At 45.4% G+C, this 21,741-nt stretch overlaps 1 protein-coding gene across 1 annotated transcript in view; it reads left to right on the forward strand.

Annotated features, from left to right (window-relative positions):
• The window catches only part of ENTREP1 (endosomal transmembrane epsin interactor 1), a 70,451-nt gene extending 54,396 nt beyond the window's left edge, over positions 1–16,055 (forward strand). The window contains exons 5-11 of the mRNA XM_034967609.3: positions 984–1,091; positions 1,225–1,358; positions 7,237–7,366; positions 7,554–7,632; positions 9,388–9,540; positions 11,758–12,050; positions 15,201–16,055. Coding sequence (XP_034823500.1) covers positions 984–1,091; positions 1,225–1,358; positions 7,237–7,366; positions 7,554–7,632; positions 9,388–9,540; positions 11,758–12,050; positions 15,201–15,404 — 1,101 coding nt within the window. The 3' untranslated portion in view covers positions 15,405–16,055. The remainder of the gene's footprint in view (positions 1–983; positions 1,092–1,224; positions 1,359–7,236; positions 7,367–7,553; positions 7,633–9,387; positions 9,541–11,757; positions 12,051–15,200) is intronic.
• Positions 16,056–21,741: the final 5,686 nt, after the last annotated feature.

The raw sequence follows: 21,741 nt of genomic DNA on the forward strand, positions 1-21,741 counted from the left end.
AGCAACAACTATAATAAGCCAAAGGTATTAAACAAACAGATGATCCCAGTTGAAGAGAAATACAAAATTAGCCTTCATCAGGGAATTGGATAAAAATTGTGCCCTGACTTAAGGAACATTAGCTCAGTGAGTGACAAAATCAACTGGTGAACCCTGAGGTATGGCTTTTAGAGAGTCCACTTCTGCCGGTTTTCTTTAGATATTTGTTTTGGGTTTCATTTTGGTGGGGAGGAAGAATCTCCAAGGAAAGAGAGAACTGTTCCAAGCTACCAGCTCTGAGTTGTGTGGGATGTGGAAATGGCCTGCTTTCCATGGCTTCTGCATTTTTGGTAGCTGAGTCACCCCCAAACTTTCTGAGCCAGGACTTAGCTTGGGGAAAGCCCCACTCAAGGAGCCAGGACTGTACCAACAGAAGCGTTTGGAATGGCCTTTGCTATTTTGAGATGTGTGTTTAGTGGAGAGAAGTCCTATTTACACTCTGGCTGGGCCAGCTCCTGCAGTGTCCTCGTCGTGTGCATGGGGCAGCACAGCCAATTGCTCTTGAAATAGAATTAGTGGCCACAAATTAAGCAGTGTGCTGTGCTGGTGGGAGGCTGTGGGAAGGAGGAGGCTGGGAATTGCTATCCCTGGGGAAATCAGCCTCAGAAGAGAAGCTCACTGCTCTCCTGGAAGGAATGTTTCTCGACAGTATTCTGATGCTTGCAAAAAGAAATACTATCATACCACGTTGTTCTGTGACAGAAAGCTTCTAAGATAAGTTTTTGGAATTAAGAAGTACACAGTATTGCATGAGGGTCATAATAATAGCCAGCATTTATTTGGGCACTTTCCACGAGCCAAACACCATCTAAGTCCTTTACATGCATCCTCTCCTGAGAATTGTCTTATGGAGGCAGTGTTATTATTATTTTAAAGATTTTCTACATTGTATTCTGGTGATGTTTGTTGAAGTACTTAGTGGTGCCATTGTTTCCTTGCCCCAGAAAGTCCTCTTTGCCCTGTGTGCCTTGAATGCCCTGACCACCACCGTCTGCTTGGTGGCCGCTGCCCTCCGCTACCTCCAGATATTCGCAACCAGGAGATCCTGCATCGTAAGTCTATGCAAGGGCATCATGGCCATGTTTCCGCTGAACCAGCCCATGGACCCCTTCGTGTCATCCACTGCCTCTCTCCCCGTGCCTTTGTAATGAAGGCTGTTGACTAACTGAGCTGCTGTTTAATCAGGATGAATCCCAGATTTCTGCTGAAGAAGTGGAGGATCATGGACGCATCCCCGACCCTGATGATTTTGTGCCGCCTGTGCCTCCCCCTTCCTATTTTGCCACATTTTACTCGTGCACACCCCGGATGAACCGCAGGTATCGTTCCTGAGTTCCCCTGCAGTCTGAGTGGGATGCTGTGGGTTCTGAAGACTGAAGTGTCTCCAGAACTCACCACATGAAATCTCACTTTTCTTTGAAAAAGAAAAAGAAAAATTTTTCCTGACTTGAGGAACGTTAGCCCAATGAGTGACAAAATCAGCTAGTGAACCCTGTGGTATGGCTTTTAGAGAGTCCACCTCTGCCAGCCTTCTTTAGAAAAATGAAAAACAATTATGCTGTTTTTCAGGGGTTTCTATTCTCTCTGTCTCTCTCTCTCTCTGTTTTCTGTCTTACTTTCTCTTTTTGTCTGATAAAACAGATGAATCCAAAGAAAAGTTAAACTTTGGCCTGAAGATAGACATTTTCAATTTCAATTAGCTTTCTAAGGGAAACTGACACCCAGGGAGATAACAGCTGTAATTTGACATGATTGAGAGTCGCTGTTGCCTTGGAAACACTCCCAGTTAGGCCAAATCGATGTTTCATTGTAATACCATCAGCAGGTCTCAACAATCATGAAATTCTTCCTAGCCATTAAAAAGAGATTAATTATTAATTGTCTCTCCCTGGTCTAGAAAAAATAGATACCGTACTTATTTTCCTTTTCAAATTTCAAACTTAAAATTTTGACCTTCTTAAATATCAAGGATTTTTATTGGTACAGTGAAATGCCGCATACATCTGTCTGATTGTTAGCAACTTCTACAATCAAACCGTTTTTTAAAGAATGACTTCATTTAGGCGCGGCGTGGTGGCTCACACCTGTAATCCCAGCACTTTGGGAGGCTGAGGCGGGCAGATCATGAGGTCAGGAGATCAAGACCATCCTGGCTAACCCCCGTCTCTACTAAAAATACAAAAAAATTAGCCGGGCATGGTAGTGGGCACCTGTAGTCCCAGCTACTTGGGAGGCTGAGGCAGGAGAATAGCATGAACCTGGGTGGTGGAGCTTGCAGTGAGCTGAGATCGCACCACTGCACTCCAGCCTGGGTGAGAGCGAGACTTTGTCTCAAAAAAAAAAAAAAAAAAAAAGAATGACTTCATTCGTTTATTCATTCAACAAACATGGAATCCTCTGTGCTGGGTTATTGGAATTCAAAATGAGCTAGACCTGCTTCCTCCTCTACCATTAAGGAGCTCACAGTCTAGGTCATTAAAATGTGTGTTGGAAGGATCACAGTAATATTCAAAAGAGGGACTTTGGGTGCACAGAGAAGGTACACCTAACCCAGAGGGGCAAGGCAGTCAGAGATGGCTTCCTGGAAGAAGTGAACTTAAGCTGAGTTTAAAGGATAAGCAAACATCTGTTGAACTTTCTGAAAGAGAATCTCTTAATTCCACAGAAATACTAGTGTCTTTAGCTTCATATTCAGAGGGCCAGAAATTTCTATTTTTTAATCCCTGTAGTACATGTAGAGACTTATCAAACTAACTTGGTGCTGAGCTTGAGGTTTTTAGAGAAGTATTTTCTAATGTCCAGGGTGATGGTATGTGACTTTGAGATAGGTCACCAGTGGGGCTGCCACCCAGACACTGTTAGTGTTCTTTTCAGTGGCTTAGCTGCTGACTCATCCCTCAGTTATACCTGAACCCTACGTCTATACCCTCCCCAGCTCACTTGCCCAGGCAGGGGCAGAGATGACTGCAAAGCTGGAGGGGATGTCAGCTGGGTGACAGGTGGCCTGGGCTAGGCCTGTGGGACAGCTTGGCCTCTCTGGTGTTCAGGGAGTGGCCTCTACTGGAATTTCAAAGCCTCAGGGGCTGGGATGGCTTCCTTAATCTTTCAGGAAATGAGCCAAGAATGACAGAGGCTGAAGAGATATGGCAGCAAAACACATGTTCTTTCTGTACCTGAGGACACATTTGCGAAAATCTTAGCGCCGTCTCAGGCTGTCTGTAGAGGGTACATTGGAGGACAGTAAAAATGACTGATATTTCATGGTGGGGATGAGAAATACCCTCTCCAATAAGAAGAATTCTTTGACACTGAGGTTGCGGATGAGCACTCTGTTGACCTAGGAGGAGGCAGCAGACAGATTTAGTTTCTGCAGTGGCAGAAAGGGAAAGTGACTCATGTGGGTTTAGGAGCCGAGCCATCCAGCAGTGTGCTCTGAGCACTCCCGACCTTCCTGTCTCCTCGCTTTCCTTTCTCTTCTCTGCTTCACCATAATAATGCTCATCACTGCAGATACTTCCACTCTTTAAGATCTAGGTGCATCCTCGGATTTGTCTCTCTGAGTCCTGAGACAGCCTCTGGCCAAATCCAGGTTGGAAGAAAACAGACAAGCTTCTCATCAAGGGCTTTATCCTTCAAAACTTTCTAGAAAGAAGGCCGAAGGAGGGAGTTAAAGCAAAACAGTCTTGTGAGAAAGAAGACATTGCCCAGTCTAAAATACGTGCCTAGAGCCCTATAATCATATTGACAATGGGCAAACACCTTTATTTTTGGAAATTTTACCAATATCAGAGTGCAGTCCACTTTCCTTTTCAAAAGGGCTGAATTTATTCACATTTAGATACATTCCTATCAAAAATATTTCACAATGTGACCAACTTTTCTAGATTCACAGTATAAATCAACTTTATAGACACTCATGGTTTAACCTCAGTTGGTAATTTTCTTTCTTTTAAGCAGGCAGGCAAGAATATTCATGATTGTTACTATTTTATGACCAGTTTTATCCAGTTTTCACACAGCAGAGGCTCCCCATTTCCTGTAAGGTATTATGACCTCTCAGAAGAGGTTTGTTTAACTTCTATAAATACAACCACTTCATGCGTTGGTATCTCCTTGAGAAAAGGCTTCTCGAGTTACTGTCATAAACAGAAGTCTGATTGCAGTTGAGGTTTCTGTCCAAAGATGGGTTCGCTACTTTGTGAACTGATTTGTAATACAGGAGGGGGCCGTGCACCCCACCCCACCTCCGCTACTCCAGGGTGTCTCTGTTCTCAGAAGTTGGCTTGAGCCAGGGATCAAGGAGTCTCCAACCTATTTCTTGAACGTGGATCTGGTTTTTACTCTGGGGATGTAGCCTATTAAAGAAAACCGAAGACTGAGGGGGTCTTGGGCATTGACGTGGTTGACATGGGCATTTCTTAAAGCAGAGCCCCCCCAAACCCCACTCATTTCCTTTCCTAAGAATTTCCAAACCCAAACTCAAGTGGAGCCGGGCGATGCTTGGGGTTGAGTCAGTGCTCAGCTGTAGAGGGTTGGGGGAGGGCCCTTCCCTCTCTCCCCCTCCGCAGGCAGCAACCCTGTACCCAGTCACAGGGTACAGTTTTCCAGTACAGGAGGAGGAGGATTCTTTGGTCAATGGTGTATCTGCTGCTGCATTCCCCCTGAGTGAGTCTTCAGGGCCTATTTGTAGCCTGAAAGCAGAACATGCTTTGAATTTCCATCTTCAGTGCTCCTGAGCCTGCACCAGTGAAGTCTTCCTGGGGACTTGGTGATGGACTTGAAAGAGCCCAGGCTCTAGAGTCTCTGCAGAGGGTGACCCAGGATGAGTCTCTCACCATTTCTGAGCCTCAGTTTCCTCATTCACCTTCGTTGTCATGTGGCTGCAGGGAGTATTGTTATGAGATAATGGACATAAGAAGCTTTCTGAAAAGAAGCAAGACCCTCATTCTTAATAAAAATTTGATCAACTTTCCCAGTAGAACAGGGCTTTAATTTCAATCACCATTATCCATTTCCTTTTGCAGTGGTGCTCAATCTTGGTGGTGCATTAGAATCCCCTAGGAGCACTGACAACGGGCAGATTCCTGGGTCCCACGATAGGCAATGAGAGCAGAATTTCTAAAAGTGAGGCCTGGGCCATCCAGAGTTTCAGAACCTCCCAAGGTGATTCTACCTACCTTGCCAGGACTGAGAGCCATGGGGATCTGGGGAAAGAAACAGTAGTTAAAAACAAAAACAAAAAACCAACCTGCCAGTATGTAGCAGATCCATTTCCCTCCACAGACCCTTGTTAACACAAATGAGGTAAAATAAGAAATTGCTTAATAGGAAAGGAACTTTCCTTCTATGTCAACTCTAGCAGCATCTTCCTTCAAAGTGAGGCTTTTATGGGCATTGTCAAAACTACCATAGAAGCTGTTTATTCTGTGGTCAACTTGGATAAAGTATGCCCCCTCTTTCCCCAGTTGTTCTTCGGGAAGAAATTCTACAATAGTTTAGGATCTAAAACAGAGCCTGTTACTCTGACCTCTTGGCCCTCAGCAAGCCCTCTCCTCTCTCTGGACACATAACAAACAGGCAACGGGGATAGAAACTTTCCAGGCAGGGGACACAGCAGCGAAGAAATACAGGTGTCATTTGTTGGAGAGAAAAAGTCAAGTGTTTATAAGTGCTAGGAAGGTGGCTCATGGGGGCTATGCTCATTAAAGATGGAAGGCTGGCCCTCTGGAGAGGATAGAAGTCCATAGGTCTCACTGATGAAAGCAAATTGCACTGTTCATTTGCCAGGAAAGAATCTTCACTCTTAGATCCAGGAAGGGTCTGGCTTCTCAGAGTCACTCAGCATTTATAGTTCTTAAACAGTTTCAGTGGAATGGGGGAGTTGGAATGAAGCCCGTTGGCAAGTCCTGCTGTAAGGGGGAGAATCTCTCTTTCATAATAACTTTGCCAGGACCCCTCCCCCACGAAGGGACCCTTTGTGCTAGTGCCTCGCTTCCAACTGGAGGCTTGATGTGTTGCGTGCTGAACCTGCAAACATCTCCACTTCAGGCATTAGCTCATCACCTTCTGCCTTCCCCTTCAGGTCAAGCAAGGGATGAGAGCCTCGCTTATGAACAGACAAATATAGAGGAAAACGAGGGAGTGCTTTCTCATCTTTTCATTCAGGTTGCAGAGTCTCATTCTTCTCAGTCCCAGAATTCCAGAAGTTTTATTGTTAGGAAGAAAGAAGATGATATCCTTTTCAAATTTTTTCTTCCACCAATCACATTTTGTATATAGCCACAAAGAATAAAATGAAACAACTATAAATTCAGAGAACACTGCTCCCCAAAAGGCAGTGCTTGCAAGCAACTAGCCCCAGAATCTGTTTTCTCATCCATTTCTTTTAGCTTTTTAAAATCCTTTTTTTGTATTTCAAGAACAGACAAACTTTTGTTCTCTTTTTTTTTCTTTCATTCTTTGATACTCCATAGCAGAATGCAGGTGTTCTGGCTTTTATATGTATTTTATAAATTATTTTAAAACTTAGGTTCATCATTATCTAGATCATCTGGTACCTTGGGCAGAGATTTGTGGAATTTTCTGTCAACATTGGTGAAAAATCTTGTGGAGGATTTTGCTATTATTTTGAATTTTGCTGTTGACGGTTCTTTACCCACAGGACAAAAACAAGAGTCATGTAGAATGTAAGACATAATTGAATTTTCCTGAGTCCTTAGCTGTTTTTTAAATTGAGGTGAAACTCATATAAAATGAAATTAACCAAAGGATATGATTCAGTAGCATTTAGTGCATTCACATTATTTCGTAACCATCATCTTTATCTAGTTCCAAAGCATTTTCAGTACTTCAGAGAGACCCCATACCCATCAAACAGTCACTCCCCATTCCCTTCTCCCCCATCCCCTGGCAGCCACTAATCTGCTCTGTGTCTCTATGGATTGTTTGCTTTTTGACTGATGGGTTTAAAAGCAATGATGGGGTTGCATTTTATACACTGTCATTTGCTTAAGGAACTCTGGCCACTTCATCGGAGAGCAGCTTCTATTATTCTCCCTCTCCTGGCCAAGGAGACCATGGTATGGAGAGGTGAGTGGTTTTCCCCACAGTTTAGAGCAAAGCCAGTATCCGGGCATCACTGCAGTCACGTGGCCAGTCTGTAGAACGTGCTTTCTGACGCCAAGTCGCTTTTCCTAGGATGGTTGGTCCTGATGTTATTCCCCTGCCACACATCTACGGAGCTCGAATCAAAGGTGTGGAAGTGTTCTGTCCTCTGGATCCCCCGCCGCCATATGAAGCTGTGGTGAGCCAGATGGACCAGGAGCAGGTACTGTCTGTCCTGAATCTCTCTAAGTACATTGACTGCAAGTGGGAAGGACAGCACCGCCCCACCCCCTGCCCCCAGAGAACAGCAGGGAGACCGGGCCCCACACATCTTTTTAAGGAGTTCACTGGGTCTAATGAGGGGTGAGTTAAACATCAACAAAATAACCCTGTTTTTTGCTGTGATGCAGGGATCTTCATTCCAAATGTCAGAAGGATCAGAAGCTGCTGTGATCCCATTGGATCTGGGCTGCACACAAGTGACTCAAGGTAATAGATACATTGTGACATGATTCAGTAGATTAAAACATGATAAAATAGGCTGGGCAAGGTGGCTTATCTCTGTAATCCCAGCACTTTGGGAGGCCGAGGTGGGAGGATCACATGAGGCCAGGAGTTTGAGGCCAGCCTGGACAACATGGAGAGAGACCCTATTTCTACAAACGGAAAAAAAAAATGATAAAATAATGATCCTGTCTGGTATTGTGTTAGAGGGCAGGTATTCTTGGAGCAAATAGTTCAAGCTACACCTTTTTCTCCAGATACAAAAATACCATTAACTATTAGGGCTTATAAATGGGAGAAAATATGTGAACTGAAAAAAGATATCCTTGGAATTTTTTATGAACCAGACTATTCTCAGGAACCATGAAATAGGTTACAGAGTTTGATTGGTATTCCTGTGTTTTCTGATCTATGATTTTCTTCCTCCTATTAAAATTAGCTAGACTTTTGTCAGGGGAAAAAAAGTTTCCTCTATTGCAAGGTGATTTGTGGTAAGATTGTGCTGTGTCATTTATAACCTAGGGCCCAGGTCATGCTGCCCGAGCAGCTAGTGAATTCTGGTTTTCAGTACTGCAGTAAGTACTAGAGTCAGTTTACATTTATCCTTGTACTTTAAGGGAACATTGTTATGGCCTTCTCTCTTTGGGGAGGTTTTAAGTGGCCCAGAGGATTGTCCACTAGGACAAAATCACAATGGTGATAAATAATGGATCAACTCTTAGCAATTTTAGATGAAGGTAATTTTTCAGCAGTACTATTTGTAATGTAATACTTTGTGTTCTGTTCACCTTCCATCCTAAGTAGAATTATGAAGCAGTGTTCTGTCTCCTAAGTATGTTCATAATTTTTCCATTTTTTATTTTTTAACTTTATTTTTATTTATTTTTTCTGAGACAGAGTTTTGCTCCTTTTGCTCAGGGTGGAGTGCAATGGGACGATCTCAGTTCACTGCAACCTCCACCTCCTGGGTGCAAGTGATTCTCCTGCCCCAGCCTCCTGAGTAACTGGAACTACAGGCACCGCCACCATGCCCAGCTAGTTTTTGGATTTTTAGTGGAGACGGGATTTTGCCATGTTGGCCAGGCAGGTCTCGAACTCCTGACCCCAGGTGATCCACCCGCCTCAGCCTCCCAAAGTGCTGGGATTACAGGCATGAGCCACTGCACCCAGCCAATTTTTCCATTTTTAAAAACAGTTTCCCGAATTACAACTCAGGCTTACAATTTTATTTTCATGAGCATAAATTATCCAATTCCAGCGGGGTTTTACGGATTTGTTTAGTGGCCACTTGACTCTCTCTAATTTAGCCTTCCGGGAGTTCTGCAGCCCACAGAGCAGCCACCTCACCTGTGCAGGTATTACCTTCCCCAGAACCAGGATCATCCTGAGATGTCAGGGTACTTTTCAGTGCTGCCCCAGAATGGTTCCCTGGAGAAGATTCTAAGCACCTTTAGGAAAAAAAACCCTGCCATTTTGGCATGGCTCCTTTATTTTGCTCTTGGATTTAAATTTTTCTGTTTGTTTGTTTTAGGTGTGGAGGGGTGGTTTGGAAAGGCAAGTTTTCCTGTAGTGCAGTGATGTAAAAACTTGCTGGGCCAGCAGCCTGAGTAAATGTTATTAACTGCATTACCCTTGCCCTGGCAGGTTTAGGCTCATAGGTGTTTCCTGCCCATTTTGAGGACTGCAGCTGGTGAGATAATTTATGTTTTGCCTCTTTTTTTTTTTTTTCTTTTAAATCAGATGGGGACATTCCTAACATACCTGCCGAAGAAAATGCATCCACGTCAACTCCCAGTTCAACCCTGGTGCGTCCTATCAGAAGCCGGAGAGCCCTCCCACCCTTGAGGACCAGGTCAAAGAGTGACCCTGTGCTCCATCATTCTGAGGAGAGAGGTGATGTCATTCCCCAAGCTCTTCGCAGGGCTGTGTGCTTATTTGCCTAAAGGAGCCAGGTGAAGGCAGGTGGCTCTGGCCAGCTCAAGACCCTGCAGTTTAAGTGGTCATTTGAAGGAGCTTATGAGGTCTTGGGACAGTAAAATATTCTATGTCCATGTTAGGAATATATATCTACCATGTCTTTTAAGGATGGTAGGATTTTTTTGTTTTCTTTTTAAGTCATTGTCATCAAAAGAATTTGGTTGTACATGATACTATGCTAGGTACTACATGAAGACAATTATGCACACCTAGTTCTGATTTCTAGATGCTGCAATCCTATAGGAATATGCATTGTCTTAAAAAAAGTCAAAAGGATTTTTGTATACTCCCTCTTTTATAATTTGTTATATTTTTACTATGTATGAGTAGGTGATTGAATTATTGAAATCTGACCTTGTTTTTAGAACTTTGGATAGAATGAAGTACATGCACCCACACACTTCACCTCTCTGTGTTGAGTTTGTGTATAGATGTTACCTGAATAATTAAAAATTAAAATAATAACATTGACTTTTTTCTGAATATATGAATACCTGAACATCTCTAAATATCTCTTCATTGTAGAAAATTATAAAAAATAAAGAAACTAAAGGAAGAAAATTAAAATCTCCTGTAACTCCACCAGCACCAGCTTCTTCTTGTGAAGTAGTCTAGCAGAGTTGACCTCTGCTGTTCTAAAACACCTATGCAAATAAAACTTCGATAATCCTCCACCCTGCTCTCTCTAAGGTCCTGTCTTGAGCCCTTGCAGTCTCGGTTCTGCCTCTCTGACAGTGTGTGTTATTTGCCACAGCTCTGGACTGACCATGTGCAAGCCAGAGAGAACATTCCTCTTGTCTCTACAGCAGCTTCTAAGTGGAGAAGAAGTCCTGCCGCCTGGTACTGAGCGTGTCTCTGAAACACAGTGGCCGGGCAGCCTGGCTTCTGATTCCCAAGACCTGCCTTCACTGTGGGTCTCCTACACCCTTCCTGGCAAGTTGAGGACTCCAGCCTCAACGGGAACTTAGCTGTTTGCACAGCTTAGGGAAATCTTTCCAGAACCCCTTCTCATTCTGCAGACCTGCGGGGGCAAGAACAGCAGCTGCTGGAGCCCTCCATTGTGGAAGGCGCCAGGTTGCCTTCAAGCGGAAGAGTGGAGACCCTGACTCTGTCCTCACACATGAGTGTCTTTGGCGAGTGCTTCTGGAAGACTCTTGCTGTCTGTGACGTGCATATGGCTGCCTGAGAGGACAGTCTCGAATCCTGGTTTAGAGCTCCCCACACCTGCCTTTCTCCAGAGGAAAAGGGGTGCTCCCCTTCTTCCACCTGCTCTCTCGCCCCCTGCTTCTTGTCTTCTTTGAATTTCTAAATTGCTGCCTATCAGGCCTTCATAGACTGAAGATGCCAGGTTGTGTATGCTGAAGGCTGCTGGCTGACTTCTGGACACATAATGACCAGATCTGAGTTTTGCTTCACACACTTCACAGTGCAGAAGCATTCTGCTGGTCTTTACACCCTTGCTGATATAGGTAGCCATGGAAATTAGAGCCTGCAGTGGATTTCCCAGGCTCTCTGTTGACTTCCAGAATGATGTGTACTTTTTCTGCACCTAAATTTCTCTTTTGGTAATAGCTATAGATCTACCTCATATCCATGGTGTGAGCATCAATAACACAAGTCAGTACAACGTCCTTGAGGACGTTTGGGACAAAGGTATAGTCAAAGTGATCAGAGTATTACATTCATCTGACAAGTCTTGTCTCTCTTCAGCCCCTTCGTCTCTTAATTGACTACTTCATCCTCGCTCCTTGGAACATCCTTTCATTGGTCAGCCACATTTTTCCTGCTTGGCCCATCCATCCCCATCTATTTGTCATACCCCATGAAACTTAACCTCATTATGGTTTGCATTCTGGATTCTCCTCTCCACCATCTGGCTTTACCTTGGGGGTGGTGTCATACATGACACAATGACATGTTTCGGGCCATATCCTATTGGAACTGGACTTCAGGGAATAACCTTGTGTTATAATTGTTTTCCCTCCTTCTGCAAGATGAAAAGCAGGATGTGCATGGCTATCAGCATTTGTCAGATGCTTTCCATATTGAGTTTTGTGGTCTGTGCTTTCAGGTACAGGCATATGTTCAAAAGGGGTTGGCCAATGGGTACATGTTGTTTGTTTCTGCCCACAGCTGCCCCAGTGCTCAGCTGTGAAGCTGCAACACAGACTGAAAGGAGACTGGATCTGGCTGCAGTGACTCTGAGGAGAGGCTTGAGATCTAGAGCTTCGCGATGCAGACCGCGGTCTTTGATAGATTACAAATCCTACATGGACACCAAGCTGCTGGTGGCGAGGTTCCTGGAGCAGTCCTCTTGTACCATGACCCCAGACATCCATGAACTTGTAGAAAACATTAAATCTGTTTTGAAATCTGATGAGGAGCACATGGAGGAAGCCATCACAAGTGCCAGTTTTCTAGAACAGGTAGTTTTATTATTAATCTCAGGCATGAATCAGATGACTCATTTTCATAGCAGCTAAAGTGGCTTCTCCGCTTTCTTGTCCAAGGCAGAGTAAGTTCATGGTCACAGTCTTCAGGGAAATTGGGTTGAGAGTTCTGGGGAGGGAGACAGAGGAAGCCGGGGAGCTTTCTTTCAAGTGTGGTAACTTTCCCACATCATTCTTGGCTCAAGGGACGAGAACCCAGTTTTTCTGGGATGTGGAAGCATGTCTGGGGAAATTAAAGAGTGCATCCTAGGAATAAAAGCGGAGGATGTGGACAGTGTGGAGTGCATTCAACATTTGATTTCCTGAATTGAAGGTTTCCTTTGATAGGGCATGTTTTCTCAGCCCTTTGGAAATGATGACATAGGTGAATTTTAATATCAACAAGATTCTAAGAGGCTGTTCACATTCCCATGAAATGTTTGGCAAGATAAATAAGCCAACAGGTCCTAAGGGAATAAGCACCTTTTCTTCTTGTAGATTAAAAAGTACAAGGCAATCCCCGAAACTGAAGCCACTTGGGGAAAAGATAGAATTGGGCATGAACATAATTCAGTTGGGTCTCAGGTTTCTCCTCTTTAAAGTAAATGGTTGGACTAGGTAGTCTCTCTACCTTTATTTTTGAATGAATGGAGTTTCCTTCTGGTAAGAGCCTTCTCTCCACCTCTTTTAAGAGCCATTCCCTTTTAGGTGTTGGCTTCATTGCTGCAGGTAGTGGGGTGGATGTTGTAGACAGCACCCCACAATGGCGTATGGATGTTATGTGGCTCTGTGTCTTTGGGCATTAAATGGCTAACAAATACTTCCTCAACTGAAGTGGGCTAATTTCTCAGGGTAATTACCAACTTCAGGATGTAGGTAAATTTTTAATTCAAACTGAGTAAATACCCTCTCACTGTCCCTTCCGTTCCCCCTTTCTACCTGCTGGCCTCTTCTTACAGAAGCCAGAAGCCAAACTCTCTCCCAGTCCCTCAGGGGATTCAGGGGGGAGGAATGATCTGATTGCTTGCATGAAGAGGTACATGAACCACAGACCCTCTTGGGTTTGCACTCTGAAAGAGTGATCAGTTGACGGTTCCGGGTCAGGCTCCAGTTACTAACCTATGTAGGGAAAACATTTTACATCCTGGTGTCCCTTAGCTACTCCAGATGTCATTGTCTGTCACCTTCCCTCTGTCCGGCCCCAATAGCCCAATAATCAGGAGTCACTTCTGGAAGGCTGCCAAGCTCTGATGAGCTAAGAGCTGGAGTATTCACCAGGTAGTGGGCCTGGACCTTCTGCAAAGTCTTGCTCCCTGAGAAATAGCTCTGGGGAAGAAGAACAAGCACCTATACAGTTCACTAGATGCTATCATCACAAATGTTTGCTAGATCTTTGTGCCCCAGGCAGGTTAAAACTTCAGGTGCTGAGATTGTTGTGATAGGTTTTGGGCCATCTCCTGGGCCTTCCAGGACTGGAACCTAGAGGTGAGGTTTCACAATTCCATACCTTTTCCCAGGTAGAAGGAGGTAAGAACACCAGAAGGAGGTAAGGACAGCAGAATGAGACCAGTTATTTCTGACTCTAGCTGGCTTCGCATATTGGAGTTTTTAGATCCATTTTGATTTTCACTGATATCAAAACCACTTGTCCTAACTTACTATGTAGCACAGTCAACTTCTTTGAATGTTGAACTTTTATTCTTAATCGGGAGACAAGGACAGACCTTAAAGACAAATGTAATTAGTAGACTGTTAATAAAGTTTAATTTTCCTTCTTTGGAGGAATAATCTTTTAATGACCTTAAAGGCTCAGAATGGTACAAATGAAACAAAAAGTCATCCAAATGATTGTGCTGTGATGTTAGGTAACAATAAAGCCCCAAGTTTTTCCGAAGCTGCTGACAGTATTATGGGTCAAAGAAACATGGCAGTGCAATTTTTTAAAAAATTGACCGGACAGTTCTCTCCTCTTCAATCCCAGTTGGATGAGGAATTTTTCATATTTTTGCCATTTTTACAGAGTAAGTGATATTATTATATATTCAAAATTATGTTTGTGACACATTGCAAAATAGATCTAGCAAAAAGAATCATTCTTAAAGACTTTTTACAAATAAATTGGCCTAATTTTTATATTGTTTATTAAAGGATTATCAGATCCATTTGAAGCATCATTGGATGGTTTGGGTTGACTGTTTCTTTTTTGAAACAAGGTCTCCGTCTGTCACCCAGGCTAAAGTGCGGTGGTGTAGATATAGCTCACTGCAGCCTTGAAATCCTGGGCTCAGGTGATCCTCCTGCCTCAGCCTCTCAGGTAGCTGGGACTACAGGCACACACCACCACGCCCAGCCAAGTTTTCTTATTTTTAGTAGAGATGAGGTCTTGCGATGTTGTTCAGGCTGGTCTAGAACTCCTGGGCTCAAGTAATCCTTCTGCCTCAGCCTCCCAAGTAGCTGGGACTACAGGCATGAACCACCATGCCCAGCTAATTAATTTTTTTTTTTTTTTTGTAGAGATGGAGTCTCACTATGTTACTCAGGCTGGTCTCAAACTCCTGGGTTGAAGTAATCCTCCTGCCTCAGCCTCCCAAAGTGCTGGGATTACAAGTGTGAGCCACTGCGCCTATACTTGGTTGACATTTTATAAACCCATCACCTGGTCCCAATCCCAGACCAGTGGTTCTTACTTGGATTCTTGTTAAAAATACAGATTCCTGAGCCTGAGTCCAGGCTAACTGTCCCCATTGCTATGGGAATTCTGTGGCAATTCAGCTGAGAATTCATGTTTCTGACAATACCCGTCCCTCCCTGACCCAGTAGTAATGTTCAGATGCCAGCAAGGATCACTGACTTAGACTTCAGAGAAATTAGAGAAAAGCAATGAGAAGAATGTTAAAGCAAGAAATTGCAACGGACAAACCAGTTAAGTGTGGTTTACAGGTCTACAGCGGACATGGTAGAACATTTGGAGGATTTACAAAGAAGCTCTGGAACTCCAAGTGAGTTCCACTTTGGGAAAATGCCTTTTTTTTTTCTTTTTCAAAGCAATTACACATTAAGATAGGTGGATGGACCTAGGAGGTAGGTCAAAGGGCCACATCTGGTAAAGCTTACTTAACTTCTCCCCACCCCTCTCTTTTCCCAAAGATAATGGCCCCATTGCAGCCCAGCACATCCAGGGCCCACATGCTGCCCTCGCGGAGACAGCCTGGCCTGCTGCACCTCCAGAGCTGCGGCGACCTTCACACCTTCACACCAGCGGGGAGGCCCCGAGCCGAGAGGAGGCCCCGGCGAGTGGAGGCTGAGCGGCCACACAGCCTCATTGGGGTCATCCGAGAGACTGTCCTGTGAACCCTGGAAGACAGAAGGCCACTCCAAGGGGAAGGATCCCTCTCCTCTCTGCCATTTCTTGGCTGGAAGCTGTGGTCCACCTCAAAAAAAGGAGCACTCTGGAGGACACGTTTTCCCACCTGTTGGCTCCTGTGTCTGCTGACTGAGGGCATTCAGGAGTAAATGCACAGGTCGGTCCAGGCCCGTCTGGGTTTGGGATGCACTGAGTTGGAGGTTATGAAAGCTTTGATCCTCTCCTTCCTCTGCTGGGCCTCACAGCATTCCCAAGGGTCACATGCCCTGGCATGGGCAGAAACTGGGCTAATGATTCTTTGCCCACTTCACCCCTCGTGTCTCTCTTTGTTGCTAAGTTCTTTCCCTCTTGGAAGGACAGATCTGCTGGGCTGCTATTTATAGTTGCCTTTGGCCTTTCACTGCTCTGCGATTTGGCAGGAAATAAGGCGATTAACCCTATGTGTCCACAAGCCTCAAGCCTTGTTTCAGGTCACCCTCAAATCACACTCTCTTTAGGCAAAACAGGAAACTTCTTAAGTGACAAATTTTAATGCCAGACATTTAAGGAGAGGATTATTGTTGATTCCATTTACTCATGCTTGCAAAACTAGAGACCCCTAAGGCAGAACTGAGAATAAACATGTTTACTTTGGGCCACTGGGCTTGATGTGTAATATTTGTTTACACTTAGGTGGCCAGGCCTTACCATACAGAGGGCTGGGAACTTGGAGCTGTGGTGGTCAGGCTTACTGGGCAGGCCACTGAACCGGTTTAATTTATAAAGCACCTGAAGCCCGTGGATAACATGTATCCTTCGTTCATTCAGCAAGCACTTGGCTGGATGGCTTCATGGAGCTGCCTTCTCATGGGATCACGGACAATAAATCAATAAAGTAATTACAGATTGGGGATTATTGCTGAAAAAGAGCAATAGGTGGTTAGAGGGGCTTCTTCTTCGAGGAAATGGCACTTGAGCTGAGTCACGACTTAGTGGATCAGGGAAGAATGTTACAGGTAGAGAGAGAGGGGCGAAGAACACCAGAGGCCACTGTGACCACAGCCCCGAGTCAGGGCAGCGGTGGGCAGTAGCTGCACAGGCTGCCTGTTGTGCTAGCAATGAGATACTGTTGAGGAGTTTCAGCAGAAGAGTGATGGATGTGAGCATATTTTCAAAAGATCACCATGCTGCATGGAGAATAGTTTGGGCCAGACATGAGTGGAGGTGAGGAGTTGAGTAAAGAGGTTACATAGGAAATGGAGTACTGCTTCTTGCTGGGCACTGCCTGTGCACCAGCTACTATGCTAAGAGCTTTGCACACACTCCTATTTTGTGCTCATGACAGCATAGGCGGTGGAAGCTGTTATTGTCCCTATTTGACAGATGTGGAAAATGAGGTTCAGTAATTTGCGCACGGTCCCTCCGCAGCTAAGGGGTGGAGCTGCCATTCACACCCAGGCAGTCCAACTCCAGAAACTGCTCTGTTCCTCGACCTCCCAAACATGAAATTGGTTTGCCATTTCATGCTTCTGTGAGAAAGGGCTGTTAAGACTTCTAGCTTGCCTCTCCAGACCACAGATTTCCTGGGTCCAAGCCAACGAACCATGCCAGAGTGGGAACTGTGGTGGGGACAAGGGATGGAGGAAAGGAGGGGAAAGACACTTGTGTGGAGGTGCTGAGCTGGGGTGGGAAGGGGGCTGTGGAAACAGCCCTAGAAATGGGAGAGATGGAGGGCTGTGAACAGGCTGGGGTCAGGCCCCTTGCCTGGGGTCAGCTGTGTTTGGGGAAGATCTACAGTGACATCTCAGAATGACATTTTCTCCGTTCTTATCCGCCCATTCCCAGAAACTGAATTCCCCTTCAGGCTCATGATCTTTCCATTTCTCTAGGAGTCCTCCTGTCAGCACCATAGCTGTCCAGTGGGGTCTGGCCCACTGCCCGGGGTAAGCCCTTGCCCTGTTTGAGGGCCTCACCATAGTTCTCCAACATTCCGTGGACTGCCCATGCGGCCCAGTCTAATTTCTTCTCTCCTTCACAACTCCTTGTGTACCCCCAAACTGGTTTCTCCAAGTGAGGCCCCACAGCAGTTAGCCAACCACTTTGTCCCACTCCTGTAGCCAGGCAAGAGAAGGGACTGGCCTTTCCTTCCCTCACTCAGGCCTGGCTGCGCCTTTCTCACTGCTCTGGAATCTTTTTTTTTTTTTCCCAGCTGCATCCCTCTCCACCTTCCCTTCTGAACCCTATTGCTCACCTCCACCTGCCACCGCAGGCCTCCCTGTGTACCTGAAAGGCTCAAGGAAGACAGGTGGGCACCACAAGTGTGAACAGTGTCTGGCTTCTAGCTTTGGGGGGACAGTCACAGAGATGGCCTCAGCCATCCCGAGGAATGAGAAATTGCCAGCGACAACTGGAAGAGGAAAGGAGGCATAAAGCCTGAGAGCATCAGTTAGATGGACACCAGGAGCAAGGGGGGGCCTGTCTTAGCTTCACGGAATTGTCCCTGCAACTTCAGAAATGGCGAAATCTGAAAACCTATTTCTGCCTTCCTTCCCTGACTTTAAGGAGTATTAAAGTAAAAAAAACCCACAGAAACATATATATATATAACAATAGTTTACATATATTTAGCATGGGAGGGAACTCAGAAGTCATGTGATTTATCTCCTTCCTAGTTCATCTGGGTAGTAATATACTTTTAAATACTTAAGCATTAATAATGATACACATGCTCATAGGTTAACTGAACATATATAGCGAGGGCAGCTGTTTCGCCTTTGGAGTTCCTTAGGAATCCATAGTCCAATGGTTTTAACAAAGCATTTCAAATGTGGTTATCAAAATTATACCAGAGGGTTGATTAATTAGCATAAGGGATGTTTGAAATAAGTTTTCACTGGTGAAGTAAATAATGTTCACAATATGTGGCCAGCTAGGAGCACTGCATAGTCATTGTTGCCTCTGTCCCAATGAGGCATCAGAATCTGGTCCCCACTTTGTGAGATTGTCACAGGATGGACTGAGATTCAAGCTGCTCCTTCAGAACCCCAACCTTTCAAGCAAGCTACGTGTCTGAGAATCTGAGGACAGCTAGGACTTCCCCAAGCTTACAAACTGTTTTGTGCAGCCTTGCCAATGAGCATGGCTGGCTGGCAGAATTGCCCAAGACCTGCTTTCATTGGAGCATCTTGATGGTGAGGTTTGGAGGAGGAGTCTATGGCCCCTAATTTCCAGACGCTGCCTGTATTTGTCAAAAGAACCAGACGTTTGCTGAACTGTCTAATTGGGTAGGTCAGATCATGCTACCCCCTCAATTTGCAGGAAAGGAAACTGAGGCCCAGTGCTATGAATGGGGCAGGGGTAAGAGCCCAGCACTTCTGGCTGGAGTTAACCTTTGGTGTCGTCCATTCCATGAATTTGAAGAATGCATGATGACCTGTATCCACCACTGTAGTAGTATACAGAGTAGTTCCACTGCCCTAAAATCCTCTGTGCTCTACCCAGTCATGCCTCTCTCCCCTAACTCCTGGCAACCACTGGTCCTTTGACGGTCTCCATAGTTTTGCTTTCTCCAGAATGTCACACAGTTGGAATCAGATACTATACAACCTTTTCAGACTGACTTCTTTCACTTAGTAATATGCATTCAAGTTTCCTATATCTTTCCATGGTCTGATAATCCATTCAAACCCTTGAAAAGTTATTTGATTCAATAGTCATAAAAGTACTCTATCATGTTAACATCTCAAAACACTTACCCTCATTTTCTGAATTTACTCATGTCAGGGACCAGGGAAAAACAGGTCTGCAGCCCACACTGGATTAGTGTTCACCTGGGTTCCCACTCTAGACGGAGTCTCCCAGTTTCATTTGTCCTGTGTGATAGGCCCTGGGGACACTGATGAAGAGGACTGGGAGGTAACAGGTGGGGACCCCCTCTTCCCTCTGTACCCGTATCTGTCTCTGAGGCTACCTGTGAGCTTAGGCCCGTCCTCACAGCGAGACCCACGGTGTGAAGATCCAAGGCTTTGGTGAGTCGCTCAGGATTAGGAAGAACTGGCAGAGGAAGGAGGGGGCTGCAGCCAGGCCTCCACCCAGTGGGAGTGGAATTCTGGAAGCAGAACAAAGGGGCCCATTTCCACCTCCCCCCAGGCTGCTGTAGGATGCAGAGGAGGACAGTGGGGCAGGGAGGGAAGGGCCCAGGACAAGGCCATCTTTGTTTCCGTGTTGTTCCTCCCTGAGGCCTCTGCAAGGAAAGCCAAGTCCGAAGTCAAAAGACGCCACTTTTCTTCCACTCTCTCTCTGCAGAAGCCTTCATCCTCTCATTCACTCAACAGGTATTTATGGAGCTCCAGGGTACCAGGCTGTGGGCCAGGGGCTGAGGGTAGAATGCAGAGCAGGAAGAGGGGACACACAAATCACAAATTACAAATGCAAAGCCATTTTCCTCTTGGCTGCTGAACCGTGCCAAGGCCCCAGCAAGGAGGAGGAGCCAAGAGAGGGTGACTTTGAGACCAACAGGTACACGCCTGGTTTCTCAGAGGCTGGCGTGAAGGCTCCCTCATCCCTGATTATCAAACAGGCTCACGTGGCAGATGGTTCACCATCCTGGGAATTCTTGATGAAAAGTTATTCCTGACTATTGTTAAAGATGGTAACGGGCCGAGCACCATGGCTCACACCTGTAATTCCAGCACTTTGGGAGGCCGAGGCAGGTGGATCACCTGAGGTCAGGAGTTCGAGACCAGCCTGGTCAACATGGTGAAACCCCGTCTCTACTAAAGATACAGAAATTAGCCGGGTGTGATGATGGGTGCCTGTAATCCCAGCTACTTGGGAGGCTGAGACAGGAGAATTGCTTGAACCCAGGAGGTGGAGGTTGCAGTGAGCCAAGATTGTGCCACTGCACTCCAGCCTGGGCGATAGAGCGAATAGAGCGAGACTCCATCTCAAAAAAAAAAAAAAAAAAAAGATGGTAAGGAAGACTTATTCAAGCAGGAGCCACCGCAGTGGGGTTCTGCAATAGGGGAGAAAGGTCAGACTCAACCCCAAACATAGCAGGACAAGTGGAGATTTATACAGCCAAGGAGCAATGTTGGGGTCAGTAGATAGAAAAGTACTAAGAGGAAACATGAGGGCTGGGGCAATTCTTGATAGACCAAGTCACTAGGATTCTTGCTGAAGGCAGGCCAGTGTGATAAGCTATCAGGGTAGGGAATGAGGAATGTGGTCAGATACCAAGGATAGGAGATTTTTGCTAAACTGACTCAGCAGAATTCTTGCTAAAACTGGACTAAGAGTCCAAGAGTCAGAAAGAGGACTCAGGCAGGGTGCGATAGCTCATGCCCATAATCCCAACACTTTGAAAACTGAGGTGGGAGGATCACTTGAGTCCAGAAGTTCAAGACCAGACTGGGCAACATAGTGAGACCCCATCTCTACAAAAAAGTGTAAAAATTAGCCATGCATGGTGCATGTCTGTAGTCCCAGCTACTCAGGAGGCTGAGGTTGGAGGATCACTTGAGCCCAGGAGGTTGAGGCTGCAGCGAGCCATGATTCCACTGCACTCCAACGTGGATGACAGAGTGAGACACTTTCTCAAAAATACAAAAAAAAAAAAAAAAACAACACCAAAAAACAAAACAAAACAACCAACAACAACAAAAAACATCAAAAAAAGAAAAAGAGGACTCAGAGGAGCCTTACTCAAGTTTGGTCAAGGGGTGAGTGTGTCAGACTCCAAGGAGCATCTCCGTTTCTGAGTGGGAACTCTCATGACACTGTGTCCCTTGCCTCAGGCTTGTCACTGTCTAAAGAAAAACGCTCCTTTCATTCCAACAGCTGGCAGGATCTCTGTTTTGCCCTAACAAAGAAGCTAGAGCCAAAATTCAGGATGAATCATCGTTCTTCTCTGGCAAAGTGGCTGTAGGTCCCAGGTCTATGGAGGCTTTCCCAGAATCTTTTAGATACTGTTCATGAATTCTGATCCAAAAGGAACATTTCATAGTGCGGGCAGGATCACATATTAGGCAGAAAAGAATTCCAAGCAAGGAGAGTTGCTGGGATTATTCTGCTCTGGTCGCAAGCTGTTTCTCCCGCCGCACTGTATCTGCTTGGTGGAGACAAGCAGGTGTTCAACAGTAATCATACACCAAAATACGAGAGGTATCAGGCATGGAGGCCTCTCTCCTCATTTTGTAGATGAGGAGACCAACATCCAGAGTGGTAAACAAATTTGCTTTGTCTCATATGAGCTGCAAGTGTCAGCATGCCACAACTTTAGCCTGTGTCTCCTGCCTTCCATTACAGCAGACTGCTTGCTCTTCTCTAGACTGCTGTGGCAGGGAA

The sequence above is a fragment of the Pan paniscus genome, chromosome 11 (genome assembly GCF_029289425.2).
Source record: "Pan paniscus chromosome 11, NHGRI_mPanPan1-v2.0_pri, whole genome shotgun sequence".
NCBI lineage: Eukaryota > Metazoa > Chordata > Mammalia > Primates > Hominidae > Pan > Pan paniscus.